Raw genomic sequence first — 15,776 nt, 5'->3', positions numbered from 1 at the left:
GTGAACGAATACGCCGGGCCCTGAACAAACCGAGAGCCGAGACGCGTCTGGAAACGAGGCCCCAACTGGCTGCCAGCATGGAGTTGACCAGTGTGGCAGGCAGTGAGGAGACATGACCCGTGCGTGCTGGCAAATGGCGAGCAACGGGCCCCAAGCGTGACAGATAAAGAAACCTGAACTGACCGTGATAGGTACACCTGGGGAAGAAGAAAGATGCAACAGGACAGTAAGAGGGAAAGAAAGACGTGGAGTGAGAAGGCGAGCCCAAGAAATGACCCTGAAACAGATAAAAAGACACCAACAGGACTGACCGGACGGGACATGAACCAAACGTAACAGGAGGGAGGACATGATGAAGGCTTGACCAGCAAGAGGACATGACGAGGGCCTGAACGTATCAGGCAGAAAAACCAGAAGCAGAAAACCCGAACGTATCAGGCAGACAGACATGAAAAAACGGAAAACCTGAACGTATCAGGCAGACAGACATGAAAAAACGGAAAACCTGAACGTATCAGGCAGACAGTGACGAAGATGGAAACCTGAACGTATCAGGTAGACGGACATGAAAACGGAAACCTGGACGTACCAGGCAAACAGACACGAAAAAAGAAACTTGAACGTATCAGGCAGACAGTGCCGAAGATGGAAACCTGAACGTATCAGGTAGACGGACATAAAAACGGAAACCTGGACGTATCCGGCAAACAGACACGAAAAAAGAAACTTGAACGTATCAGGCAGACAGTGCCGAAGATGGAAACCTGAACGTATCAGGTAGACGGACATGAAAACGGAAACCTGGACGTATCCGGCAAACAGACACGAAAAAAGAAACCTGAACGTATCAGGCCGAAGACACAAAGAACCTCCTGAACGTATCAGGCAGGAAGACGTGGAGCCAATCCTGGACACATCGGAAAAAACACTAGAACGGATGAGGAGGGAGTACACGATGAAAGCAAAACCCCGGACGTATGAGGCAACCGGACCTGAACGTATCAGGTGATTGGACAGGCAGTGAGCCTGGACGTGTCGGGCGACACCCCGAAAAGGAACCTGAAGGTATCAGGCTACAGGATACGGAGAGAACCATATTAATACAAGACAGGAAGAGAAGACCACCTGGACATCCTTGGAGGAAAAAACATGGCGACCAGGTACAATAGAAAACAGGTGAGAGAAAACGGAACATATCTGCACAGATTTTTTTTTTTTTTTCTTTTTCAGGGGCGAAACCGCGGCGTGCCTAGCAACCGGCTGCTCCCGGAACGCCCGGCCGCACCGCAAGACCGAGCCGCCCGGCCACGGCATCCCCGCAACATGTCCGCCCAAGCGTATTCTGGGCTTTTCATGTAACACATCATTGAAAACACATGTGGGGCATGAAAAATGTGGTCAGGGAACCAGGAGTGGGCGTGGTATGCCTTCCATATTGGAGCCCAGGATTAGGGGTTCCCCCTGGGTGCCCCACGGTGGAGCGCAGGGAGGTTGGGAATATGGGAGGCTTCCTTATGACTGAAGCGATGTGTGGAACGCCGATGCGTTCCACCGTGGAACGCACCGGGGAAGTGGTGGAGCTCCGGGAGATGGGCGGAATTGCGCATGCCGATGCATTCCACCGTGGAACGCATCGGGGAAGTCGTGGAGTGGCGTCCCCGCGTCCCCGTCTGCCGCCCCCCCAAGGCCTGGACAAGGAGGAGGAATCAGCCCGGGGGGAGGGGGAGACGCGCGGGACCCCCCGCGATGCGACGTTTGGAGCAACGGCTTGCTGTGGAGGAGACTGGACGCGGGGAATATGAAGCAGCCAGTTCCGGTGTGCCCCAGCTGAATCTTGCCCCAGCGCTGCCTGAGCGGACCGCACCAAGTGTCCCGTCTCCTGCTGCACCGCTCCCCCGCCGGCCATGCCAGAGATGCGCGCTCCCCCAGACCGGGCGCGACGACCGCGGCCGCACGGAGTTTAGATGGCGCGGTCAGAGGAGCGCAGCAGAGGAGACGCGTCGGTGGGGGAAGCGGAGGTGGGCGGCCGGAGATGGAGTGCGGCGGCGAAGCCCGGAGTAACTTACCCAGAAGGAGCGCCGCCCGGGAGGAACGTACCGCCGCAGCGTCTGCCTCGTCAGTCTAGCCGGAACCGGAAGTCGCACTCGAATGACGTCGCCGTAACACAAGATGCACTGTGCGATGCCGACACCAGAGGGAGGGCGTGAGCCGGCTAAATACCCTATGCCCCTCCCACAAATGCAGGCTGGAAATCCAGCCTGCTATACATATATATATATATACATACAGGGGCGCACCTAGCCTTTTTGCTGCCTGAGACGAAAACTGAAATGGTGCCCCCCCCCAATTGCCCATGGCCCTTCCTCTGCCCCCCCTCTTGCTCCTCACTGGTGCTGTCTGAGGCAATCACCTCACCTGGCCTCATTGGTGGTGCACCCCTGTATACATATATACTTTAAATTAATGTTCTTTATGCATGGCCAAACAAGTGGACTGATCTGCACCAAATTATGCACATAGGTACATCAAGATCTTAGAAAGGTTTTGGACCAGGTCTCAGCTATCTAGGACTTACGATTCTTGAGATATTTCCCCAAAAAATTATTAGCCAATAGGAGCTTGCAGGTTCTTCACTCATATCCTAACTACCCTACACATGACCCTTATTGGCCAATAGAAGCTCGCAGGTCCTTTGGTCTTGACATAAACACCAGGTTTTTATAACAACCCAGACATTTTTCTTCACTGTTATAGCTTACTGTTAAGGGGGAGTGGTGCAGTGGAGGTCATAGTTAAGGGGGAGTGGTGCTGTAGAGGTCACTGTTAAGGGGGTGTGGTGCTGTAGAGGTCACTGTTAAGGGTGTGTGGTGCTGTAGAGGTCACTGTTAAGGGGGTGTTGTCCTGTGGAGGTCACAGTTAAGGGGGCAGGGTGCTGTGAAGGTTACTGTTAAGAGGGCGGGGCATTGTGGAAGTCAGGGTTAAGGAATGGGGTGCGGTGGAGGTAACTGTTAAGGGTGTGGGACAGTATGGAGGTCAATGTTAAGGGGATGGGATGCTAGGGAGCTCACTGTTAACGGGACAGGCTGCTGTGTAGGTAACTGTTAGGGTTCTTTCACACGAGCGTGTCCATTGCGGGAATCATGCTCCATGTGAGAAAGGGATCATACGGTCTGGACTACAGAAGCGGATGGCATTAGCACGATTGATAATGCTATGTGCCTAAGGCTACTTTCACATTAGCGTTTTTCTTTTCCGGCATAGAGTTCCATCACAGGGGCTCTATACAGGAAAAGAACTGATCAGTTTTATCCCCATACATTCTGAATGTAGAGCAATCCGTTCAGGATGCATCAGGATGTCTTCAGTTTAGTCATTTTGACTGATCAGGCAAAAGAGAAAACCGTAGCATGCTACGGTTTTATCTCCAGCGAAAAAAACTGAAGACTTGCCTGAATGCCTGAATTTTTTTCCATAGGAATGTATTAGTGCCGGATCCGGCATTCAAAATACTGGAATGCCGGATCCGTCCTTCCGGTCTGCGCATGCGCAGACCTTTAAAAATGAGGAAAAAATATATACCGGATCCGTTTTGCCTGATGACGCCGGAAAAACTGATCCGGTATTGCAATGCATTTTTCTGACTGATCAGGCATTTTTCAGACTGATCAGGCATTTTTCAGACTGATCAGGATCCTGATCAGTCTGAAAAATGCCTGATCAGTCAGAAAAATGACATCCGTTTGCATACAGTTTGCCTGATCAACGGAACTGCCTGCCGGAATCAAACAACGCAAGTCTGAAAGTACCCTTAGAGCGACTTTTCTGTAACTGAATCATATTGACATAATTTGATTATGTTGTTGGAATCCACAGTTTTTTCCAGGAAGAATAGTTTCTTGTAAGTTTGGATTTTCTAATTGGAATTAGAACAATTAACAGTCAAATCAATAAATTAAACTGATTCACTGTAGAATCTGCAGAAGATGGCAGCATTTTGTGAAGCCTTTACCTCAATACTTCTATATTTTCTATCAATGTTTATGTTATTCTATGTATAATGTAATGGAGCTTTCTAAGTAACCAGGGTAGACCATTGTCCAAAAATGTAAATGTACTCCTGCTAATACAATAAATCAGTAAGGTCATTTACATTATTATAAATAGAGTATAAATAGAACTCATCAAGTGACATGCTACAGAATGGTTGTGACAAAAATGATAACTTGGCCACTTACAGTATATATAGGTAACTTAATCCTCAGAATGCAAAGACAATATTTACTGTAAGTGTATTCAAGCTCTGTTAAAGCCTATGGACACCTTTGGGGCAATTATTTTATGATTGCATTTTATTCAGTTTGGGCTAAAAATCTATTTTTCAATTGGTCTCTAACCATTTCACATCTGGGCCATTTACCCCCTTCTTGACAGAGCCTAATTTTGCAAATGTGTCACTTTATGTGGTAATAACTTTGGAACGCTTTTACTTATCCAAGCCATTCTGAGAATGTTTTTTCGTGACACATTGTACTTCATGACAGTGGTAAATTTGAGTCGATATATTTAAACTTTATTTATAAAATAATCGAAAATGTACCCAAAATTTAGAAAAGCTTGCAGTTTTAGAAATTTATTTTTCTCTGCTTTTAAAACAGAAAGTGATACCTCATAAAATATTTGTTACTAAACATGTCATTTTAGTTTTTTAGGACGTTAGAAGGCTTAGAATTTTAGAAGCAATTCTTAAAAGTTTTAAGAAAGTTTCCAAAACCCACTTTTTAAGGACCAGTTCAGGTCTGAAGTCACTTTGTGGGGCTTACATAGTGGAAACCCGCTATAAATGACCCCATTGTAGAAACTACACCCATCAATTTTCTCAAAACTGATTTTACAAACTTTGTCAACCCTTTAGGTGTTCCACAAGAATTAAAGGTAAATGAAGATGACATTTCTAAATTTCACTTTTTGGGCAGATTTTCCATTTTAATCAATTTTTTTCTTTATAGGGGTTCTGTACTTTGTTTAAACTGATGATCTATCCTCTGGATAGATCATCAGCTTCTGATAGGCGGGGGTCCGACACCCAGGACCCCCGCTGATCAGCTGATCAGTGTGCCCGCGGCCTTCTCACTGTTTACCGCGGGCCCACTGACGTCACGACTAGTATCAACTAGTGTGGGCGCGGCTAAGCTCCATTCAAGTGAACACAGCTTAGCCCCGCCCATGCTAGTTGATACTAGTCGTGACGTCACTGGGCCGGCGGTAAACAGTGAGAAGGCCGCGGCGCTACTGGAGCGCCTCTGCCTTCTCAAACAGCTGATCGGCGGGGGTTACATCAGTTAAAACAAAGTGCAGAACACCTTTAACACATTGAGGGTTAACAGCCAAACAAAACTCAATATTTATTAACCTAATTCTGCGGTTTACAGAAACACCCCACATGTGGTCGTAAACTGATGTAAGGGCACACGGCAGAACGCAGAAGAAAAGGAGCACTGAATGGTTATTGGAAGGCAGATGTTACTGAACTGGTTTTTATTTATTTCACTTTAACACAATAATAGCAGTTTTGAAGCCAAAAAAAACATATATTAGTGTCTCCATTGTCTGAGAGTCATAGTTTTTTTAAATTTTTTGACCAATTGTCTTAGTTAGGGTCTCATTTGATGTATTTATAGAGCCGGTCGTTACGGACGTGGCAATACCAAATATGTCTATTTTATTTTTTTTATGCTTTTTTTTTACATGTGAAACCTTTTTTTTTTTTTTTTTTTAAACACTTTATTTTTTATATTTTTTTATTTTACACTTTGCATACTAGACCTCTGGGGAACATTTAACTTCACCTTTTTTTTTTTTTCATTATGGATTTCTCCTGTAACGGGCTGACATGGCAGCCGCAGTTACAGGGAAAATACACCCCCCCCCCCCCCCCAGAGAGGCTCAGTGCAGGGCTTATTGAGGTCTTTTGAAGACCTGACAGCTCCTGCACTCTCCCGACCCCGGCAGTCACATGACCACCGAGCAGGGACAGGAAGCGCATAGCTCGTTGATCGCTGTGTATACAGTGATCTAGAAGGCAGGGACACCTTGGAACTGTCCCTGCCTTCTCTCTGAGGTGCCCTGCTGTCACTGACAGCGGGCCCCCTGCTCTGCAGCTGCACAATTAGCGTGCAGCTGCCATCTCTAAATGGACGTTCCAGAACGTCCATTCAGAGATAAACATCCACCCGTAGGACATTTATATCCTATGGGCGGATGTGAAGTGGTTAAATCGTCAGCATTTTTTCTTATCAGTTTGATAAGAGTTGAGCTATAATGAGCATTTAGGAGGTCAGAAGATCGGAGATAAGGCTTCACATAAACCGTCAGCTGCTGAAAGTCAGGGGGGATAGCCTGCAAATAGACATATGCCGCAAAAACTGCTGAAAGTTTTTAAGAAAAAACAATTGAAAAAATATTTTCTAGCCCCAAATAAGTAAAATGCAATCATAACAATGCCCCATAGGTGTCCATGGCCTTCAAACTCACCAAAATGACATTAGTTATTACATATTAAAATTACTCAAAAGATAGTTAGAATTTGGTACAGGCTTTTATTAACCCTAGGGAATGTTCTAAAGCTACAAATTGCTTTGGATCCAAAAACCTAGATTTGAGACAGTAGAAAAAACGAATTGCAATTAATCATTTTTTTATTACTGTTCTGGTCCTGTCTGGTGGATTAGGCCCAAAACAGGATGAGCACCCTACAAAAGCCCCAAATTGGATGAGTGCTGCTGCTGATATATTTATAGATTTGAGTATGAACTGACAACCTGTGGAAGGATAGAATATTACACTATTAATATAACTATATAGCATAAACGTACCAAGAACATTTACAAAGAACTGCTTCTCAGAGCTCCCTGCAATGTTAGTAGCTGTACATGTAAAGTATCCTGAGTAAGTAGCCTTCAAAATCTTCATTATTTTTCCTTTTTCTAGTACAAGAACGTTATTACTCTCCACCACCTGAAAGAGAACAATGATGTTAGTTTATAAACAGATAGTGATAGGTAGAGTTTACAACATGTAACAATGCTGGGTGGTCAGAGAACTGTACTTCACTTATAGCAGCCTACAATTCATCCCATATGTATTTTGAGTAGTCAAGGACCTGTCAAGGCCATTCAGGTTCTTCTTTACTATACATGGCAAATAATTTATCAAGACTGACATTTTCATCACAGGTTTTATTCCCCTAGCACACCCTACAGCCATGCAACAGACTAAAATCAATGGCAGCCCCCATCCTCATTTACACCAGAAAACTGGCGTAAATAAAGATGAATGCGTAGGCCCTGCTGCCCACGCCCCTTCACACCCTCACCATGGCCCTTTTTCTCACCACTGCAGAAAAGTGGTAAGAAGGAGAAATCGCAAGTTAAGCAGCAAAAATGTTGTGTAACATAAATTGCGACTTTTTAGCGCCACAATAGTGGTGCAAATAGCTTGATAAATGTCCCCTAATGTCTATGGGCATGAGGGCCCTGATATATACACACAGGGGGATTTATCAATTTGTTGTGTCAGAATTCACCACTTTTGAAAAGTGGGTGGGAAAGTGTACATGGATAGCCATGTTATTTATGTTTACGCAAGATTTATCTTCTGCAAGTTTTTGAAAGGTAGTGAAAAATGTCACAGTTTCACTTCAGTAGAGGGTTGGTGTAAAAAGTAACACCTCTAGTCGAAAATATTATGTTTAAAGACTTGCCAAATTTATCAAATCATGGGCAAAGTTTAATAAATTTGGTGTAAATGACATCAACCTGGACTCAAGAAAAACTGACTTCAAAATTTTCCTTCATGATAACTTTCCCCACAGTTCTTTGCATGATTGGGAAAACAGCTGGCCGGCTATGACTACCCCATACAAAATCATCTGCTTGCTGGGGTGGTGGGAGTGACCAATTATTTCCATGACTCTAATCTGACACCACAGACAATCCCTTTAAGCTTTTCCTTCACTGAAATTAAATGGGTTGTCTAACCTCCAAGGTAAAATCAATTTAGGCCCAGAATGTGTTTAAAATGAAAATAGAAAGCCAATCCCCTGTTCACCAGTGCTCCATCTCAGCACTAAAGGTCCCTTCCCCGCTGGCTCCGGTCCCATTTACTGGGCTCAGTTGTGAACTGTCCCTGAATAGCACAAGACTGCAGAGTCTCAGCGGTCATGTGCTGTTTAGGGACACATCACTGCTGAGGCTGGTGAATGGCCGCAGTGGTCCACAGGGGATTGGGAACCGTAGGGAAGGGACCATTAGCGCTGGAACATAGCAAGGGTTAGTAGGTGAGTGGCCTTCTTTTTTCTTTAAAGAGCCTTGGGGGTTGAACAACACTTGAAGAGACACAGCAGAACATTGTATGATGAAGTAATGAAACTTAAGGTAATGAGTTCTTGTAATTCCTAGACAGTATTAGTTTACAAAGCCCTAGCAGGCCAGTTAAGAAACTCAGTTATTAGATTCCTATGCCATTATTATGCACTTGTTGATAAGATGTGAAGGGGTTACATATTTTGAACACATGATGCTTCATAGGAAGATACTAGTTTAGATTCTGCTATTCAATCGTATGTGTTGTCATCACTGATATACCTGAGTGGTGCCATTATACCATGTGATGAGAGGTGGTGGGCTTCCTGTGGCATCACAATACAAGTTTACATCATGGTTCAACAAAACAGAGATATTTGTCAGTTTTTCCTTTTCTTTTATAGCTGGGGGATCTGTAAATAAAAGTTTAGATAATTAAAGACAGAAAAGGAGATTATGCCTACAAATAAAGAACAAAATTTGTGCAAATTAGCAGAAGGAAGCACATGTTTACCCTGGTATCTAATTATTGTGTTCCGTAATCTATTGCTTCCATGTGTGAATGATTCACTGCTTCAGCATCTGCATTCAATTAAAAACTTGGCGGCCATTAGTTATTTAATGAGGACTTGGGAAGTAAATAAGGGACAGATGAAAGTGAATACTGTGATATGGAATGCTCTAATGTTAGAACACAATGCCAGTGGTAAGGTGAGCTCTGGCACATCATCCATCATTGACAGGAGCCCTATAGTAAACTTCCTACCAACATGTTCAGTTGTTATTGTTATAGGAAGTCTCATTTATAAAGCTCATTAAACTGAATTATGTGCTCACCGCAAACTATAATTAAGGCTTTTGGAACAGGATCTTGGAAGAGAAACTTTAACCTTGGATTATCTCCAAAGTTATGACCTTCAGAAAGCAATGACCAGGCCCAGACTGAATAGATCACTGTACAGTGGTGGGACTGATATGTGAATCTTAAAGGGGTTGTCTTACTTCAGCAAGTAGCATTTATCATGTAGAGAAAGTTAATGCAAACCACTTACTAATGAATAGAATATTTGACACAGTCCTGACCTCAGTATCTGAGGAAAGGGATTTAGGAGTAATTATTTCAGAAGACTTAAAGGTGGGAAGACAATGTAATAGGGCAGCACGGAATGCCAGCAGAATGCTTGGATGTATAGGGAGAGGTATAAGCAGTAGAAAGAGTGAAGTGCTTATGCCGCTGTACAGAACACTGGTGAGACCTCACTTGGAGTATTGTGCGCAGTACTGGAGACCATATCTCCAGAAGGATATTGATACTCTAGAGAGAGTTCAGAGAAGAGCTACTAAACTAGTACATGGATTGCAGGATAAAACTTACCAGGAAAGATTAAAGGACCTTAACATGTATAGCTTGGAAGAAAGACGAGACAGAGGGGATATGATAGAAACTTTTAAATACATAAAGGGAATCAACTCGGTAAAAGAGGAGAGAATATTTAAAAGAAGAAAAACTACCACAAGAGGACATAGTTTTAAATTAGAGGGGCAAAGGTTTAAAAGTAATATAAGGAAGTATTACTTTACTGAGAGAGTAGTGGATGCATGGAATAGCCTTCCTGCAGAAGTGGTAGCTGCAAATACAGTGAAGGAGTTTAAGCATGCATGGGATAGGCATAAGGCTATCCTTCATATAATATAGGGCCAGGGGCTATCCATAGTACTCAGTATATTGGGCAGACTAGATGGGCCAAATGGTTCTTATCTGCCGACACATTCTATGCTTCTATGTTTCTATTATCCATATTGCCTTCTTTGCTGGCTGGATTCATTTTTCCATCACATTATACACTGCTTGTTTCCATGGTTACGACCACCCTGCAGTCCAGCAGCAGTGGCACTAGCCTATGGGCGCTCCCACAGTCCTGGCCACGAGAGAGGACGGCGCTTTTTCCTATAGTGTGCAAGCACGGCCATTGCTGATGGATTGTAGGTGGTCATAACCATGGAAACAAGCAGTGTATAATGTGATGGAAAAATGAATCCAGCCAGCAAAGGAAGCAATATGGACGATCACAATACATTAGTAAGTGTTTGTATTAACTTTCTCTACATGATAAATGCCATTTGCTGAAGTGACACAACCCCTTTAACACTGAAAAATATATGATGAGATTTGGAGTGTAATTTGGAGTGGACATTAAGGCGATTATCTCATTGAAGAATTGTTCATTAGATTTTAGTGGATGCTTTTGCTGTACAGATGTTAAATAATGATTACTATTCAAGTATTAGTGGGATGCGTTATATAAAACCCCAGAACTAAAGGGAAAAAAACAATTAAAAAAAAATCTTTTTGAAGTAGTTGAATTTCTAAATAAAACTTGGGAAGTCCTTATTTCTATTGAACGTGCAGCACACCTTGGGGAGGGGGGTCACTACTGATAAAGATGTCTGCTTACTCATACCTGGAAATAACTAAACATAGCAGCACCTGGGGCACCTTTCCTTAGGACTCTGCACTGTGCCATTCCTCTGTTATTCCTCCTAGAAGCCTATAAACAATTTCCGCTAGGATGTGTCACTGCACAGTGTGATACTGTCAGCACTGTCTGGATAGTGTCAGACTACGTAGGAATATAAGAAAGTAAATCCAGCACTTCAAATCTTCAAAGTTACGATTAAGAACATAAATTGTTCGAAATGCGTCAACTGTTAACTGCTGTCTTTGTGGAGGGACTGTATCTGCAAGTTACTAATATGTAAAGAAATAAAGCGCATTTGAAGATTTGAAGTGCTGGATTAACTTTCTTGGATTTCTACGAATGGACTTACTTGGCCCCAATCCGTGCACAGGATTTAATATGAGGAGGTGAGCTGGTAAATCTCTATTTATACATAGGAATATGTCCTACTGATAAAGGAAATGGTAACAGCAAGTCCTTCATTTATTCATAAAGGCCAGAAGAACAGCACAATGCATAGTCTTCAGAAAAGATTATCCAGCATAACTATATTATGAGGAACACAATTACTAAAATAGACATCAAAAGAGCTGGGAGGTCCTGTTTAACCCCTTCCAGACATCCGCTGTACATGTACTGCAGGATGATGGCACGGGCTCAGGAGCTGAGTCTGCTCCATCAGCAGTAACCCACAGCTGACACTTTGCTGCAATGGCCAGGAGTGCCAATGGGTTGTTATGGCAGTCGGAAACCCAACAATAGCCCCAGCTCTGCCATCTTAATAGACTTATTAGGCTCTGTGCAGAAGTATTACAATGTAATATACCAGTGATGAGCAGGTCAGAAACTGGATAGAGAAAGCTGTGCAGAAGATGCCAGTGCAAACTACATTCATATTTTAGAATCCAGGTAACTGCATCTAAGTAACTACAATACCATATATAATGCAAACAGCACTTATGGAAAGCATTGAAAATGAGAAAATTACCATTTACTTTCAGGTTGTACTTCTTTTCGGTCAGGCCTACTTCATTTGCTGCCACACACTTGTACTCTCCATTGTCATATGGCGTCAATGAATTGATAATGAGCAGCGTCCCATCCTTTGTAATATTAACACCAGGTTCTGCTCCTGTTAATTCTTTGTTATTGTGTAACCATTTTATTACTGGTTTTGGAGTCCCTTATTAAGGCAATATAGAGAATGTAAAAAAGAATATATCAGAGGTTCGTCATAAATATTGTAACCTGGACATACCGTTACTGACCATAAATAGCTCAATGTGCTCATAATATGTAAAATAATATTATTTTAAAATATTCTATTGGTTTATATGGAATATACTTGTATTACTCCTTGAAGTTGGGAATTAATCTCTAATTTGAAGGCACTTAATACAGAACTATTTGAATTACAAATCATATTCTTACACATGCAACCATTTAAAAAACCTAATTAGAAAACTATTGCTGGATGAGAAGAGTCCTTTAGTTTCTAGTCTTTCTGAAAGAACTGACATTGAAGAATACATGGTTTATAAAATCAATGCTAACAGAAATGCCACCATTCTGAATTTGTAAAGGTGCTATAGGCCCAGCTCTGCAGAATGCCTGTTGTTCTAAAGCATTCTGCATATTGAATTAACCACGGGAGTATAATAGTCACTAATGATAACCAAAAAGAAATGGGTACCCAATTATAAATACAAAAAATGAACAGAACTGGTGGGTAACCTCAAATAAGACTTAACTTTTAATACATCATTAAAAATACTGAAAAGGGGGGCGAAAAGGTAGCTCGCCACAGTACAGGACACTTATTACAAATCACTCAATGGTGAAAAGGTACAAAATTGCTATATGTGGTGCCAACAAACCTAAACGGGAGAAAAGGAGTGGGAGGGGAAGGGAGACTGGGTCTATTTCTCCTATCGATCCCTCCCTATATGTTAAGACCTCCGAAGTTGTCCCTAAGTGTCCCTACGCTGCGCCATGTGACTGCCCAGTTTCGTCAGAGAAGGGAGCAAGCGAGGGAACTATGTTGGCACACTAAGGGATATACTCTAAATGATTCCACTATGGCAAGCAAAATACAGCTAAATCCCCAAAATACACTGCCCAATGCGTTTCATTGGCCTAGGGCCAATTTATCAGGGGACATGAATAGATAAAGTACAGCAATACAAAGTATTCAACATATAAAGTGCAAAAAGCAAAATAGTGAAGAAATAAAGTGCAAACATCAGCCAAAACTTAGCTTAGCAGCAGTGGCTCCATCTGATCAGACTAATGGAGTGTTTCATCCTCATAGCACAGCCCTCTAGTTTCTTTGAAGCTGATAGTTATCCAGCCGGGCATGTGGCAGCGGTGCATATGCTAGTGTGCAAATGAGCCTTTTAAAGGCAAACAAATTGCACATAAGCTGCATCCCATCCGGCACATGACCCGTCACGTGATTAAGAAGCCGTGACCTCACAGTCACATGGGCCATCACGTGATCAAACGGGGGCCAGAGCAGCAATCACAGGATCAATATAGGAAGTGTCTGTAATATACCAGGTACTCCCCTTCAGTGATGATGCAAGGGGTGGATAAACAAGGGAGAGGATGTCAGTTAAGTCACAGTCATCATTGTCAGTTTCTCCAAAGTGGCGCTAAATAAATTCCAGCGCTGATCCCAACACAAATAGACCAAGGCAGTATACAGTAACTACTGCCAGGTCTGAATAAAGGCTTAGTATGGCAGGAATACTCAATATAATGGGACTAAACAGTCCTTATAGCAAAGTGAATCAAAGGGATTCCAGTGAGGTGAAACACCAATGTTGGACAGCACCACAGGGGGAGCACCTGGTGAAGTCAAATAAAACAACCAAAGAGAAGTTGGTCATTTAACCCCATAGGTTGCATAGTTTTGAGCTAAAAAATCCACCATGTCTCCCTCTGCAGTACCCTCCTCTGCCAATCGCCACCTCTTTGAAGGGGGGATAGATTCAATCCCCATGAACAATACCTTAGAAAAGTCACCTCCATGTACAAATTCAACATGTTTGACCAGAGGAGTATCTCTTTTATGACGCATATCCCCCAGGTGTTCGCCCACTCTTCTTCGAAGTTCTCGGGTGGTTTTACCCACATATTCGATTCCACAGCAGCAAACTCCTCTGTAAATCACTCTTCTCGATCGACAATTAATGAAACTTCTGATGGTACAGTATATTTTTTATGTGTAACATTACTAGTGAAGATGCGACCTTGGATAATGTGTGGGCAGGCTACACAGCCACTACAGCGGTAACACCCACGGACGGGATTTAGCCATCCCTCATAATTTCTGGGTGTCCCACTGTAGTGGCTGTGAACAAGATGGTCATGTAAATTATGTCCTCTCCTGTAAGTGACTTGTGGTGCCTCCGCTATCACATCACTAATATCAGGATCAACTTTGAGGATACCCCTCTGGAGATTATCTTCCTCACCTCATCAGTACCCCCATTGTATGTAGCTATCAGACGAATAGAGTCTCTCCCCTTCTGATCTTTCTTGGGGTGCAGGACTTCCGTGGGATCACTAGTTAAGGCTGCCTCTAATGCCACCAGATGTAAGGCAGCTATAAATCAATGTTCAGCTTGTTAAACAAGCCTTGAGACATGACTTATTTAATATCCAAGTCATATGTCAAGTCTTATTTAACGAGCTGAACATTGACTTATAGGATAGCTGTCTTACATCTGGTGGCATTAGAGGCAGAGCTTGTTAAGAGTTCATTTGCATCCCTTTCTTCCCAGAATTCCAGAGGAGCATGTATTGCCTATAAGTCTCCTCACGCTGATTAAGGTGCTCTCTCCCCAAGGAGAGATAGTACCCTAGGCCATTGTTATAAGTTTAAACTATGCTCAACATACAATGCCTCAGACTCAACATGTCAACATGCCCATGTCTTTGGTAAAACACCTGTAATGGTTGTCTAGTAGCTCCTCCTTACAGTACAGTACGGTACTATATAACCTGTACTACCCCCTGTCTGTACCAGGATGAGCTGCTCATTCAAACGTCAGGTGAGGGTGGCTCCATTTTATTTTTCTGGTATACTGTGTGCTATATAGGACCCTGAAGACTGTCCTCATAATAGAAAGTAATTTACAGCTTCCAGCAGCTGGTATATGTAAGGACTTTCATCTCTCATAGTTATCTTCTTATTTTTCTTAAATCTTCCTAAGCAGGACATTGTAGGGCTTTTACATAGAGCTATGGATTCAACATACAACAGTCGTGTCGGAAACAATTCTTATTGTAACTTGGGGGCCACTATATACAGTCAGGTCCAAAAATATTGGGACATCGACACAATTCTAACATTTTTGGCTCTATACACCACCACAATGGATTTTAAATGAAACAAACAAGATGTGCTTTAACTGCAGACTGTCAGCTTCAATTTGAGGGTATTTACATCCAAATCAGGTGAACGGTGTAGGAATTACAACAGTTTGCATCTGTGCCTCCCACTTGTTAAGGGACCAAAAGTAATGGGACATAATAATAATCATAAATCAAACTTTCACTTTTTAATACTTGGTTGCAAATCCTTTGCAGTCAATTACAGCCTGAAGTCTGGAACGCAAAGACATCGCCAGAAGCTGGGTTTCATCCCTGGTGATGCTCTGCCAGGCCTCTACTGCAACTGTCTTTAGTTTCTGCTTGTTCTTGGGGCATTTTCCCTTTAGTTGTGTCTTCAGCAAGTGAAATGCATGCTCAATCGGATTCAGGTCCGGTGATTGACTTGGCCATTGCATAACATTCCACTTCTTTCCCTTAAAAAACTCTTTGGTTGCTTTTGCAGTATGCTTTGGGTCATTGTCCATCTGCACTGTGAAGCGCTGTCCAATGAGTTCTGAAGAATTTGGCTGAATATGAGCAGATAATATTGCCCGAAACACTTCAGAATTCATCCTGC

The 15,776-nt window shown here is 42.9% G+C and overlaps 1 protein-coding gene across 3 annotated transcripts in view; it reads right to left on the bottom strand.

The window, feature by feature from the left end:
* The window catches only part of HMCN1 (hemicentin 1), a 723,834-nt gene that overhangs the window by 553,600 nt on the left and 154,458 nt on the right, over nt 1–15,776 (bottom strand). For all 3 annotated transcript variants that reach the window (XR_005774384.1, XM_040408842.1, XM_040408843.1), the window contains 3 exons: nt 11,808–12,002; nt 8,643–8,773; nt 6,873–7,014 (listed from right to left, as the gene is read on the bottom strand). Coding sequence is in view for 2 of the 3 variants with exons in the window: in XM_040408842.1 (XP_040264776.1) it covers nt 6,873–7,014; nt 8,643–8,773; nt 11,808–12,002 (468 nt within the window). In the remaining variant the exon portion in view is untranslated. The remainder of the gene's footprint in view (nt 1–6,872; nt 7,015–8,642; nt 8,774–11,807; nt 12,003–15,776) is intronic.

Source organism: Bufo bufo, chromosome 9 (assembly GCF_905171765.1).
Source record: "Bufo bufo chromosome 9, aBufBuf1.1, whole genome shotgun sequence".
In the NCBI taxonomy this organism is placed as follows: Eukaryota; Metazoa; Chordata; class Amphibia; order Anura; family Bufonidae; genus Bufo; species Bufo bufo.
This window is presented reverse-complemented; position numbering and strand designations above follow the sequence as displayed.